We start from the raw sequence: 13159 nt of genomic DNA on the forward strand, positions 1-13159 counted from the left end.
TGTGAGCTCAGAAAATGTCGTTGTTACGTGAAATGAAATTCACGCTCCCTAAAAAGCTCAAAGAACGAGACCAAGGGATTCTCCAAAATGCATACATCATGCGAAGGAGAGTAAATGTGGGAAGGGCTATATAATAGCCCAAGAAAAGTACTGTGAAGGTGGGGCAGCCGGAAGCATGTGGGATGAAAATGGTCAGTGGTGTTGAGTCCCATAACGATGCCATTGGGTTATCATGAGGGTTTCACTACCTAGGTGCCTAGTTTCGAAAAGAGCAAGAGCACATCGACTGCATTTGAAACTATCTTGTTCCTCGCCTCCAAAGCGATCGGGTCCAATATGGGCACAACGCCACGTCCAACTACTCTGAGTACTTTGTAACACCTTGGCCCTGGAACTGCCCTTTGAATGTGACTAAGTCCTGTGATGAGATTGATACACCATGCTTTTGCACCTTTCCCATTTTCATTTTGACACCGAACAACGGCTGCAAATCGATAGCACTGCCTGCTCACAGTAAACGGGGCCGACATTCAGGCTTGAGCAGGCTGCCGACCATGAAGCTCATCAATGAGTTCCGCGAAGGAGGTGGACTCAGCGTGTACATCCTGCGAGACATCCTGCAAGAGATTCTCCTGGGGTAAATTTCTACCAGCACCCCTGATGATTCGCCACGCTCTGCGGAACTCGTCACGGATTGATACAATCCCATTGTGTGTGACGGTGCGGGCCACGTTGTGGTCCAGCTCAAATGGGTCCTCGATGGCGAAAAGGTAGCGGTGGCGGACCTCCTTGACTTCGTGCTTGCTCCGGTCCTGAGGCACTCTCGACGCCGTGGCCGGTTCTTGAGATCCTTGCGGCGGTGCTGTCGCAATTGAGGTGCTGCCGCCTTGGGCTTCGGGTCCAGGAACAGGATTCGCCTGGGGCATCTCCGGTTCGGCTGCTGGAGGCTTGTCTGCCGACTGGACCTCGAGGACTGTCTTAGCACCAGTCCAACCCTTCGTCTGTTTGCTTAGAACGCCGCCGGGTGTTCGAAGGCTGATCACGTCCCTGCCCCAGTCGAACCCTCGCATATGCCCTGAGCTCATCATGTTGCCCTGAGCGTAGTACTCGAAGAATCCGCGGAGGAGGAGGCCAATGGAATCCCGGTTCTGCGTCAAGCCGCCCTGTTTGGCTGCGGCTTTAATATCTTCTTCGTTCTTCCAGAACCAAACATTCTTGCCTTGGCAGACGGTGGTGCCATCGGCGCAGAGCTGCGGGTTAACCTGCGGAGCCATCACTTGGAGATTCGGGCACACAAAGGGCTGAGCGACATTGATCAAATAGTGTAGTACCATAAGCACGTAACCATAACTGGAGAGCGTGCCACGATAAGACGTGTTGATTCCTCTGACCTTAGCCCAGTGTTTTACGAACAGGACGAGTGGCCTGACACGAGGATCAGTAAGAGAATAGCAGCGAAGCAGATGTGTGTTGTGGATTGCGAGTTGGGCCGAGAAGTTGATGTCACATTGAACACCGATGCCTGAGCTTGGGAATTCAAGCTTATCCCTGTACGGGTCTCGAGGCAGGTTCGGCGACATGCGAGACGGATCTGAGAATTCGCGGATTCGTGCCACGAGTGCGTCTTGATCAGGCGTCGTTGGGACGATGCAGTCGTAATGGACGTCTTCTGAAGAAATAGGTGACATCGGACCCCGGAGCAATTCGATATATGCCCGGATGTCATCGGCGACCTCGGTGGAGTAAAGACCCTTTTCCAAAGCCTTTTCGAATTCTCGGGCCAGCTGCAGGGACTTGTGTCGTCTCGCGAGGGCCCTGAGTGTCGTTGAGGGGTTGGATTGCAACCAGTCTGAGACTTGTGCTCGAATTCCGAAATCATAAATGCCCTGGCTGTACTGATTCAGAACGACAGGCAGAACTGGCGATTGAGAGAATGGCAGATCATGGCCGCCCAAGTCGGTCAGAAGCCTGAAGGTCCTGTTGTGATAAGATGCAGCAGATTCGTACTGCCCTTGCTCAAGAAGAAGCAATCCGATTGAGGGGATCTTCTTCAAATACTCTGTTGCTGAGAGAAGGTCCTTGTTGTAACCGAGTGGGTCCAAGCCGAAGTTTGGCCTGTTCTGCAGCTCCCTCCAGTGGACAACGCGGTTCCTTGCCAGTTGTTCGGAGTGGTCGTTTCTCTCCAAGATTGTGCGGGATTCGCAAGCCATGACGAGTTTCTCTCCTTCGATCTGCGCCATCACTCCAAAAATAGAACGATTGTTTGGCACAGTAGCATGCTGATCAAAAGCCAGAGACGCATAACCCTGGAGTCGAGTTCTCAAAGCATCGTCCGCCAGACCCTGGATAAATGCCTTGCAGACATCATTGAGGATGCGAAAGTCCTCCTCGCTGAAATTGGCTGCCGTGGAATTGGTAATGTCCTTGCCACCTAATCTCCTCAAGGTCTTCTTCGCTGCGCCATAATAATTGGGCATAGACTTGGCACCCTGCTTCAACTCGTCCAGTAACGCCTGGTACTGATCGATGCCGTGCTCATCATTACTAATATTACCGTTGATGCTGTTTATTTTGCTGTCGTCCGCCATGGAAATATGGTCATCGGTGTTGGCTCTTCCAGTTTGGTGACTCTGGTCGCCAGAATTGGCAGTCGATTTGCGCTCTCCCTCGTCATCTTCTGGCTCGTGCTCCTCCACGACGCCCTTCTCCCACTTCTCGCGCTCCTCAATGAGATCAGAGTAGAGCTTCTTTGTGGGCTTCTGACAGACCTTGATGATAGGCACTCTTGTCTTGCTCAGAAGACGCGCACCTATACCCATTTCCAGAAACGTCTTCTCGATGATTCGTGGGATTGGGGAGTCTGGATTGTCTGGCTCAGGCTGTGAGTACGGCGAGAGGAGACCCAGATCCATATCCGAAGACTTGGTGGCAAAACCAGATGATAAGCTGCCAAAACAGCGCAGCTGAACTGACAGAGCAGGGAAGTCAGTCTGGCCGTTAGTCATCTTTTCGTGTCTGGCTATTGCAACACGGCAGGCATCCTCTATGAGGAGACGGAAATTTTCTTTCTCCTGGATCTGCTCAAATGCGATCTCGGCGTTGGCGAGAATATCCACGGACAGCCTTTCCAGAAGGGCGATTTGAGGACCAAGATCCTCCGCACGAGGGTAAAAAGGTCGTTGGCTGTAGGATGATCCAACCTGACTGGTTGAATTCCTGGAGGCGTGGTTCGAGCGCGAGAAATTAGGCTGGGCCCCGTTGAAGCTATTCACAGGCGCGCCAGGTTGCCTCCAGTCAAAAAGGACAGGCGGGGGCGCGAATGCTGGAAGAGACGGCGAGGGCTGGTGTCTCCCGTGAGGGTTGTTGACATACGGGGACTGGAAGGCGGCAGACTGAGAGCGATAACTTCTGCCCTGCTGGTTGGGATGGCTTTGGCGTTGATAGTTGCCAGTCGACTGGCCACGAGAATGGCTTGATTGTGGTCCGGTGGCACGAGGATCAATATCGACCGACAGCTGCGACGACATCTGGCGTCGTTGGGCCTGGTTCATGCGCTTGCGACCGGGCTTCTGGACTGGTTTGGACTGTCCCTGAGTGTCCTGATTAGGTGCGCTTGCGGATGAGTTCGTGGTAGGAGGGATCAAGGACTGTGAGGATGATCGTGGGACGTCGGCAACCGCACTTTGACCTTGTGCCTGGTCCGCATTCTTGAGGATGAGGTTGCGCATACGGGCCTCAAGAGACACATTGTCCTGTTGACCGGAATCTTGCATGGTGGTCATGGTGTGTGAAATGCTAGGTCGGAGATGGTGGGTTGACGTGAGTGGAAGAGAAATGAGCTGGGGGGCGGACAGAGAAGGAGAGCTGCACAGGGCATATCTCGTGCGGGCAGCATGCGTGAGGCTCCGTAACGAGAGACGGAGTATGTTGCGTCGGTAGAGAAGAGGCTGGACCCCAATACCTCCACTGCAGGCTGACGATAAAACGTGGGGTCGACTGGTTACCAGGCGCGATCCATCGCAACAAGTGATGTTCTGAGATGCTGGGGCCAACTTGGTGTTGACGTTTAGGTCAAGCACGCAGATAGATGGGCGCCTTGTGTTGGTGAGGGTCCTCACCAGTGCCAGGGCGAGGAGAAAAGTGACGGACTTCCGTTCTGTTGTCGCCTGCTTGCATGAAAGCCGATGCGTTACAGCTTAACCTTGTCCAGTTCCGCTGAGGAGAAAGCCCGTGGTTTGACCAAGTCTCGAGTTTGTTTACTGTCTGACGATGATTCCAAAACCCCACTGGGTCAATCAGCCGACTGGTGTGGGGGCTCAAGACTCATTGGCCCTACCAGCCGCGAAGCTCCAAGCTGTACCCCGTATCAACTTACATATTAGCCAGGTACCTGCCTACCTGTGCCCGCTGCAAATACCAACCCTACCCTTCACTCAGCCGCGATCTGGGGCTAGTCTCAGCACCACGCCTGCTGGAACGGATGCGTGAGCAGATGCCGCTTGACTGGAGAATATAGGAGAGAGGCATGTTCTTCTGCATTGCAATAGATGCTCGAGAGGTACTTAGGTAGTCAAGCCAGCCCATGATGTAACGATACGTGGGGTCCCATGCCAGGCCGTAGCAGGTTGGAAGGCATGTACCTACGTACCCATCCCCTGCGAGTCACTGTAAGCTAGCGTCAGTGCAGACGGATCCGTCAGACTTCCCAAACTCGTGTGTGCCGCCGCCTGCTCCTGCGGAACTCTGCTGCGGAGCTCCCTCTTTGTCGCCGCCACTGCCGCCTTGCAACCTTTCTCGAATCCTCAACACAGCACAACCGCGACAAGCCCTACGAACGCGCGACTCAACAGCCAGGCAGGGAATATCAGCAGACGTTATTACTGGGGCATAGAGAACCTGCTACACGCAGCTCGTGTTTGTCCCCTTGCAAACGCCGTCAGGAGCGTTGCCTGGACTCGCACCCACCCGACACGACACGTCCAGGCCGAGCCCTTTGCGCCCTCTCCTCATGTCGCGTCAATTCCTGTAAACCCCATTACCAGCCGGTCGAATTCATCAAGCTTTGCCGTCCGGTCAACCTGCCACCATGAGCGCTCCTCCCAACGGCGTGCCCAATCCGAACGGCGCCAACCCGCCCCCTCCAGGCGCACCGCCGCTGCGTCGCAAGAAGAAGAATGCTGATCCACTGGTCGCCCGCAAGAAGCCCATACCCAAGCCGCCTCCGCCCAAACCAAAGACAAACGCAGGCAGTTCCAGGCCGATACCGGGCAAGTCCGTCCACACCCAGCCCAACCTCTTAGGTGTCCAGGCTCCCAAGGTCGACCAGAAGACCCAGGAGGAATGGAAGCAGCGCCGTCGTCAGAACGGTGGCTGGTGGGACCCTCCCCCGGCCGCCCCAGATTTTAAGGAGTACCCCGTGTACATCACCAAGAAGGATATCAAGGAAGGGCTGCGCTCCCACATCATGCGTTTTGCCAAGGCTCGTGGCGGTGGAAATACCGACATCATGAACGACTCAGAGTTTGCACGACCCGTCACTCTTCACCGGAAGGACGCTCGTAGCCTGAACGTCGTCCAGGCTAACAAGGAAGGAAGTCCTAGCCCAACTCCTGTGGACCCGGTCGAGGCGGAGCGCCTTGAGAAGGCAAAGCTAGAGAAGGAGGCCCAACGAGCAAGCGATCAGGCTCAGATTGCGCCTGTCGCTGCCAAGGACATTGTCTCCAAGAAACAGCCTCAGAAGCAGGAGAAGACCAGTACCCAGACCTTCTATGCCAAGAGAAGTGACGCGCACAAGAAGGAATCGACTATTCGCTATGAGGAATCACTACCCTGGGTCTTGGAAGACGCCGATGGCAAGAGCACTTATGTGGGCGCTTACACGGCGGCACTCTCGGAGAGCATGGCTGCCTTGCAGTATGAGGGCGACAAGTGGCGGTTGATACCGCTGGAGAAATTCTACAAGTTTACCCACAAGCCTCCCTTCAAGACCTACTCGATCGAGGAGGCTGAGAAGTTGATGGGCAAGAAGGTGGTCCAAGGCCGCTGGGCTATGAGAGACGGCGAGAAAGACAAGCTGAAGGAGGAGATGGCGGCCACAAGGCACTATTTGACTGGGCGAGCAAAGGTCAAGACGGAGAGCGACACCTTTAGGGCAGCTGCGCGGTCTGAAAAGCAGGAGCATGACGATCTTGATATGTCTGGCGACGAATTTCAAGATGACGACGAGAATCCAAACATGGAGCCGGACAACGACGAGGATGTAAAGGAGTCTCGGGAGCGAGTTCGTCGTGAGATGCTTGGCGCAAACAATTTCGGAAATGCTGATGAGCAGGCACTCGAGGCAGAGCTGAAACGAGAACTGATGGAAGAGGAGGCCAGAAGGATTTATGGTAAGGGAATTGAGAAAAACCTCATCAAAATTGACAAGAACATGCTCTACAAGCAGGACCGAGAGGATTCGGACAACCTGCTCTCCTCGGTAAGATCTGAAGTTGGATTCTTTTTGAACCGAACTAACTATCGCAGTCTGAGGATGATTCCGACGAGGAGAAGGAAGTCAAGCAGGAGGACGGCGACAAGACGGGCGCGGATGCGGCATCCGGAAGCGCCATCAAGGGGGCAGGCTCTACCGCTGGCAAACCCAAGACGGCTCCTGACAGTAAGAAGGGCAAGAGCCTCAAGCGTCCTGGTTCTCCGAACCTCTCGGAGATGGAATCTAGTGGAAACGAGTCTTCCCGGAAGAGGGCCAAGAAGCAAGCGACCGGATCTGTCCAGGGCAGCCGCTCGTCTACTCCCTTGCCTAGTTCGCAGCGGGCCAAGCTTGCCGCCGGCGCCATGAGCGATGGCGAGGCCACTGGAGGAGAAATGTCGGATGCCGGCCGTGCAAAGAAGAAGGCCCACAAGGTCACGGTGGTGAGCGGGACCCATGGCAAGGGTACTCCCACTGGCTCCCGAGCTGGCAGTCCTGCTCCAGGTGCAAGCCAGGCCCCTTCAGGTATGTGCCTCCATGCCACGCTTCTTCCGCACCTTTTGCTGCACGCCAGAATTGTGCTGTACGCGTTGCTGACAGGGGTCATGTCTAGGTTCTCAATCGCCCATTCGTCGTAACTTCGACTTCTCTCAGCCGCCGGGACCTGTCTCCGTGGGCGAAGTCGCGTCGGCCATCCTGGCCCAGCAGCCCCCCGGCGTCCCTATAGCGAGATTGCTCCAGCAGTTCGGCGGTCGCATCGGTGAGGGGCCGAACCAGACACCGAGACCGGTCTGGATTTCGTACGTCAAGCAGGTTGCAAAGTGGGGCCCTAACAAGCTCTTGCAAATCACTCCTCAGGGCCGTACATATCTGCCGCCTTCCTCATAGGACATCATAGGGTGTTTGGTTCGATGCGCCAGTGCTGTATGCGCTACTGCGGGAAAGGGTTGGGAAACATCACAGGTGCAGCAATAGAAAACAGTCTCCTCGTACATCTGGATGAGCTTGCGTGGTCTAATTTAGGCTGGCAAGAACAGCCTTTTTTTGTGTGTGTGTGTGTGTGTTATGTTATCTTTAATAAAATGCCACAAGAGCCACGTAGTCATCAACAGGCCGTGGCGCTTGCTCGTAGCCGAAGGCCATTATTTGCCTTGAGGATGTTCTACTTCCGTGAGCCAGTGCGTGAGACCAGTCGTGCGGGCTTCACAAGCTCCTTTTGCCTGCTCACGCGTCCATCTGCCAAGAGTACTCCAACCCCTTGTTCCTTTCCCTGCGGTTGATGGCCTTGAACCTGTCCGCCTCGAAGCCATTGCTCCTATCCACGCCATCCCACCTGTAACCTGGTTTTATACCATAACGATTTGGCGGCGACGGGCCCTTATATACAGGCCGTCTGCTCGCGCCGCCGCCCGCTTTTGCAGCAGCACCGCCCCGGCCACCGCTCGATGTCGCAGATCCGCCTCCACCGCCACCGCCCGCCTCGCCCAGAAACCGCGCCATGGGGTCGTTCCACCTCCTCTCCTCCCTCAGCGCCTTGTTCATGTCCTCGTCGTCGGCCGTCCGGGCGAGGGTCATGGTCTTGGCGTCCTCGAGCTGCTCGCGGCGGCGGCGCGCCTCCTCGGCCTGCACGTCGCCCTTGAGCGCCTCCTTGGCTGCGCGCTCCTTGTCCTCGGCCGCCTGTGCGGCGCGGCGCGCCTCCGCGCGCTTCATGCTCACGTCGACCCGCCGCCCCGTTGCGTCTCGGTAGTACGTCTCCTCCTCGCCGTGCTTGACCAGCCCCGCCCGCCGCTCCGCCTCGAACTGGTCGCGCTCCTCCTGCTGCCGCCGTTCGATCTGTGCTGTGACCGCTGCCGCTGTCTGTAGCCCCGCGTGCGTGCCGTCCGCCATGCGTGCCGCCGGGGTCTGGTCGTCTACCATTGTGGGTGCGTCGTCTTCGGCTGCTCGTGCCGCGGCCGTCTCGGCGGCGGCGGAGGCGAGGATGGCGTCTGCTGCTGCGGCGGCCTCTCTTTCTTCTTTTGATGCTGGGCCGCTGGTGCTGCCGCCCCCTAACGTCTTCCAGTTTGCCTTTGTGGTCTTGCGAAGATCCTTGACCTGGCCCACCGTCACGGGGCCATCCTCGTCACCATCGCCATCACGCCTTGGTTTGCTGGAGCTTCCCCAGCCTTGATCGTCGTCGTCTTTTATGAGGAGCCCGCCGCCGGAGGATTTGTCGTGCTTGCGCTTTCGCTTCTTGGATGAGGGCTTGGTGTCTGGAGTGAGGTAGTGGGTGGCGAGGTAGGAGGAGAGGTCGGAGGGCATCGTGACCGCTGGGATGGGTGTGGTGCAGGGTCGACGGTGACCCTGCTTGTCTGGCCTTGCCGCCGGTCAGCTGATATGGTTATTGCGAGGCTACACAGTTGATGTGTGGCAGCTATCGCGGCCTCGTCTGAAATTTGATGGAGTTGTTCAGCCTTACGGCCGAGCTACCAATCCAGATCGGCGGTCGCATCAGCAGGGCCTCTTCAACGTGCACGCAGGCAGGCAGGTGCGCCTGGGACTGGGCCTGGTCTGTGCATTTCCCCCAAAGGCAGGGGGGGCCTGACGCAGCAGCGACGGCTGCAGGGTTGACCCCCACAATGCGAAGCACAGCTGACGGAACAGCGATAACAGCTGATAAGACAAATGACATCACCCCAGGCCGCAGCAGTGCCCGCCGGCTATCCCGATGGTGGCCTTGCCCCTTTTTGCACGGCGCTTTCACATGGCTGACATGGCCGGTCACAGCCGTCGCGCACGCGCATCAAGACCGGATCGCAGGCTGGGGCTGAGAGGGCACAGCCGGACAAGACATACATCATGCTCAGAAATAGGGCGAGTACTCACGGCGTGTGGTGCCACGTTGTACGGCGATCGGGCTCCCGCAGTTTCGATTCGCGATACGTCCGTCCTGTCGGGTTCTGAGGCACCGTTTCTGGTGGACAGAGTCCAGACCCGTCTCCTTGCCAGCAGCAGAAGCCCCAGGAATGACGTTGTTTCGACGTTGCGACAGAGCTGCAACCGTCTCGGGGAAAGACCCCAGGCGACACCACGTCCTCGGTTCCCACGAGCTGCCAAGGATGTTATCGAGGCACCGAGGCACCCTGGCACCACAGCACTGGTGACGATCGTCCATGCCACGCCCTGGAAGTGATCACCGACTGTCTTACTATGGCAGCTGGATGACCATATCCGGCGGATGAAGTGGAGCTGGGGGCTCTCCGACTCTTTCCAAGGGGAAGTCTCCCAAGAGGCATTACCTACGACGGACGTGCGGTTGGACATTGCGGCGCCCGTGCCAGGCATCTTTTGACCGCGTATCTCCCGCAGGCACGACGTGCTGAGAGATATTATTCCACATGCGGGGGGCCTCGGGTGAGTCGGTTTCATGCAGCTAGCTCAACAGGCACTGTGCCGTCAGGCCGTGTAGCTGCATGACACGATGGGGAATCGCATGCGTTTCTGAATCACCACCCGCTTTCGCACGGCTGCGACTTGCGACTGTGATTTGACGACGGCCAAGCGCTCCACCCCCAGGTCCGAGGCGCCCGGCCAACATAGCTGACATTCAGGCATTCTGACATTCTGGCCTTCTGATGGACTGGTGGGGACGGACAGTCGAGCTTCTTTGTTTGCTGGCCGGCACGCTGCACTGGGCGACTGGCTGGCCGCTCGGCCTGATGGAAATCCTGTTCCAGCCCGGCTTCGATCGGGCGAGCTGAAAATAAACACATCGCATTGCAGAGGCCGTTGGCACTGGTTGAAACGGCCAGCAGGCCTAAGCTAGCGGCCATCTGGGCACCCGGCTGGCCGGGGTGAGGACCTGGCCGGCCCTTTGCCCATTCCATCATCTCCAGTCCTGCCCTGTCCCACGATATGGCTACGTAGGCTTGCGCAGGAGGCCAAGCTGAGGGATGCCCAATGGCGGCAGCGATGGTGCAGCCACGGGAAGCCATTCCTGGGAGACCGTGACGGGGTGACAGGCCCTGAGAGACACGCTTGAGAGGTCAGCTGCAGCGAGAGTAGGCGTGGGATGACCGAATCTGAGGCGAGCTCCCGAGGTTGTGCTGTGTTGTGCTGTCACTGCCAGGAGGAGCCGCAGGTACTCCGCGCGCGTGGCTTAGTGCAGGGTGACTTGCAGCCCTTCCCCCCCAACCCCCAACCCCCAACACCAACCCAGTCATCCGGTCTCACTCGTCCTGTTCGGGAAGTGGACACAACCATGTCACCCTCCCCAGCTTTATCAGCGACCTCTGGGTCCGTGATCCCGACCACCGCGATAAGCTAGAGTGCCCGCAGCCTTCCCAGCAGGCAGGGCCGAGAACGCCTTCCCCCCTGGCGCATGTATACCTTGGGGCCTACGCGCTGCCCCCGAGTCTCGCCTCCCCTCGGTCTGCTGCTCATGCTTCATAACATCACAAACAAACCACCGCACACATTTCAAAGCAACTACATTGTTGGGACTGTCCTGACCATTCTGTTGCCGTCTCAGCCTCTTGCGTCACCCCGAGAGCCTCTGCCTACATCTTCCGTCATCACGCCGAGCCTTTGTACCGTGCCTATCTGGCCGCATTATCGTGCCTCTTTGTCTCTGAGTCACCCCGGCGGAAACAGCCTCTCGCTTCCTTGAGAGCACTAGACTGTCCAGTCCCCAGTATTGCCTGCTCCGGTGCCAGGCCACAACACGTCCCGCAAGAGCCACCCTCGAACAAAGCACGGTCAACTGAACGGTCCTTGCCTCCTCTGTCCCGAGTGATCAGCAGGTAGAAGCCCGCTCACCGTCTGACTGGACTGCCTGCCTCGCCCTTCAAACGGCCCCTTTTCCTTCCAGAGGATCCCCAGATCTCGCTGGACTTTGCACTCTTTCGCAATCCAAATTACCCACCTCCTACGAGTCCTATCTCTTTCTGCAAACCCCATCCCGCTGCAAACGCAACGTGTAATCGACACCTTCCCACATCGTTTCGCTAAGCCCATCGTATCCTTCTCCTTTTAAACCCGAAATCATGGCGGCTTCCATCCAGTTCGAGCGTGACCTTCGCAGCGCAAACCAAGAGTTCAAGCGCGGAAAGGACGCCTCCGTCAAGTGGTCCTTTGGAACCACGGCATCACCCCCGTGGATCATGCCCGGCGCGCCAGACCCGGACAGCGAGAACTTCAGGGCCCGACCACTAGGAAAGTGGAGTGACGAGTGAGTTCGCCCCAAGCCTCGACCTCACTCACCACGCTGCTGTGTGTCGTGACGCGTCCTAACCACTGAGGCAGGTGCGGCAGCATGGACAAGGACAAGGGGAACATCAACAAGTACACTCGCACAACGGGCCGCCTGAGGGAGATACCCTCGAAGCGGGCTCGCTCCAAGGTGTCTGCCCAAGAGGAGATCGCCGAGGCGGCCTTCACGTCGCGGTCGATCCTGGACTACCTGCCCAGCCCTGTGCGCCGGCAGAGCTCGTCCGCGGACAACGTCCTCTACAGCTTCGACCGCCAGGACTCGCCCGGCAGGCCGCTGACCCTTGACATATTCGTCAAGAAGGGCGGGCGCGACACGGAGCGCTTCGTCGAGAAGGAGTACGAGATCCTTGACGCCAACGGCGATGCCCTCAAGGGCCGCAAGGCTCGTCGAAACCTCCGCCGAGGCGTGACCAACGGATCCAAGCCTGCGGACGACGACGTGGCCGAGGTCGACGAGGACGGGTTCGAGCTGCTGTAAACGTAAAGTTCGTCTCGGGAGCGCATCGGGACGCGGTCGGGGATTCGCATTCGACAGGTTTCTCTCGCCTGGCCCTGCCGGGTAGCCCGTTTTGAGTGCTGCCTGCTCTTACTTGTTCATTTCACCCATCATGTCCAGAACGTCGACTCATTGGCATGTTAATCACCCCTTTTTCGTCTACTTTTGAGTCGGTCACTTTGGTCGCTCGCAGGAGTTTTGGTAGGGATCGGAGGCCGGGAAGCATTGCGCTGTCGTGAGATGTCGCAGGGAGTTTGTGTTTATTTTGGACTTGAGTATTGTACATTGGAGGGAGTGGCTCGGTCGACGTATTGTGCTGTTGTTCTTCAGTTTAGTTTGAGCATTGGTTACAAACCTTCTGCAGACGCGACAACCGTCATTTGGCTTGGTTGTCGCCTCCGCCGCCTACACGCCTGGAAACAATACATGGTTCTGGAAGGCCTGGAATGAAGAACAGAATAGCATTCCCAACATAGCTAAGCAACCAATTACAATATCGTGTCGTTGGTTCATGAACCTGGGTCAGATGGGTTGGGTCGAAAAGATCAATTGCAGTGCTCAATGCGGCGGCTGGGTTTTGTGGGGGAGGAAGGGTTTGCTCAAAGCTAGCAGCCCAATTCTAAGTCCAGTTGAGCAGCAGGACTGCACGTGCTGGCCGCTACCCGTTTCGGGAATGCTACCTTCTCGTGGCTGTCCACTCGCTACCTGGTAGCAAAACACAACCTTCTGTGCTTCCACATTCAGTCGTGAATTTCTTCTCCAACAGACGAAGAAAAGATGATGGGGAAAGTATCTGAATATGGTCTTGAAGTTTCCAAAAGTCAACGCATTGCCGCAGGCTTTCACAGTCGAGATGCACAAGCCAAGACCGCATATGCCTGCATCCATCAATCACCCTTGAGACGCCCCTACCAAGTGACTCACGCCGGCGAGCACTTCTCGGAATT

The 13159-nt window shown here is 57.2% G+C and overlaps 4 protein-coding genes across 4 annotated transcripts; 2 read left to right on the forward strand and 2 right to left on the reverse strand.

The window, feature by feature from the left end:
• Window positions 1-352: 352 nt before the first annotated feature.
• Window positions 353-4250, reverse strand: KVR01_003246 (uncharacterized protein). The gene has a single exon (XM_044791931.1). It carries the CDS (start codon window positions 3780-3782, stop codon window positions 531-533), a length of 3252 nt encoding a protein of 1083 aa, XP_044648261.1. The 5' UTR covers window positions 3783-4250; the 3' UTR covers window positions 353-530.
• Window positions 4251-4735: 485 nt separating this feature from the next.
• KVR01_002189 (transcription factor IIF subunit TFG1) lies at window positions 4736-9096 on the forward strand. The gene is made up of 3 exons (XM_044788582.1): window positions 4736-6478; window positions 6526-6994; window positions 7083-9096. Exons 1-3 carry the CDS (start codon window positions 5087-5089, stop codon window positions 7355-7357), a joined length of 2136 nt encoding a protein of 711 aa, XP_044647204.1. The 5' UTR covers window positions 4736-5086; the 3' UTR covers window positions 7358-9096.
• Window positions 7694-8767, reverse strand: KVR01_003615 (uncharacterized protein; the record flags this gene model as incomplete). Its single annotated transcript, XM_044791299.1, has 1 exon — window positions 7694-8767. The coding sequence occupies one exon, from the start codon at window positions 8765-8767 to the stop codon at window positions 7694-7696; it is 1074 nt and encodes a 357-aa protein (XP_044648630.1).
• A 1011-nt stretch (window positions 9097-10107) lies between the features above and the next one.
• KVR01_003452 (uncharacterized protein) lies at window positions 10108-12989 on the forward strand. The gene is made up of 2 exons (XM_044794228.1): window positions 10108-11675; window positions 11750-12989. The coding sequence occupies exons 1-2, from the start codon at window positions 11491-11493 to the stop codon at window positions 12192-12194; spliced, it is 630 nt and encodes a 209-aa protein (XP_044648467.1). The 5' UTR covers window positions 10108-11490; the 3' UTR covers window positions 12195-12989.
• Window positions 12990-13159: the final 170 nt, after the last annotated feature.

This window comes from Diaporthe batatas (assembly GCF_019321695.1).
Source record: "Diaporthe batatas strain CRI 302-4 chromosome Unknown Contig00003, whole genome shotgun sequence".
NCBI classification, from domain to species: Eukaryota; Fungi; Ascomycota; class Sordariomycetes; order Diaporthales; family Diaporthaceae; genus Diaporthe; species Diaporthe batatas.

Excerpts from the sequence above, each read along its gene's own strand:
- KVR01_003246 (XM_044791931.1), bottom strand. The coding sequence starts at position 3,782 with ATGACCACCATGCAAGATTCCGGTCAACAGGACAATGTGTCTCTTGAG.
- KVR01_002189 (XM_044788582.1), top strand. The coding sequence starts at position 5,087 with ATGAGCGCTCCTCCCAACGGCGTGCCCAATCCGAACGGCGCCAACCCG. Across the intron at positions 6,479-6,525 it reads CGGACAACCTGCTCTCCTCG|TCTGAGGATGATTCCGACGA; the intron begins GTAAGATCTGAA and ends TAACTATCGCAG. Across the intron at positions 6,995-7,082 it reads TGCAAGCCAGGCCCCTTCAG|GTTCTCAATCGCCCATTCGT; the intron begins GTATGTGCCTCC and ends GGTCATGTCTAG.
- KVR01_003452 (XM_044794228.1), top strand. The coding sequence starts at position 11,491 with ATGGCGGCTTCCATCCAGTTCGAGCGTGACCTTCGCAGCGCAAACCAA. Across the intron at positions 11,676-11,749 it reads CTAGGAAAGTGGAGTGACGA|GTGCGGCAGCATGGACAAGG; the intron begins GTGAGTTCGCCC and ends CCACTGAGGCAG.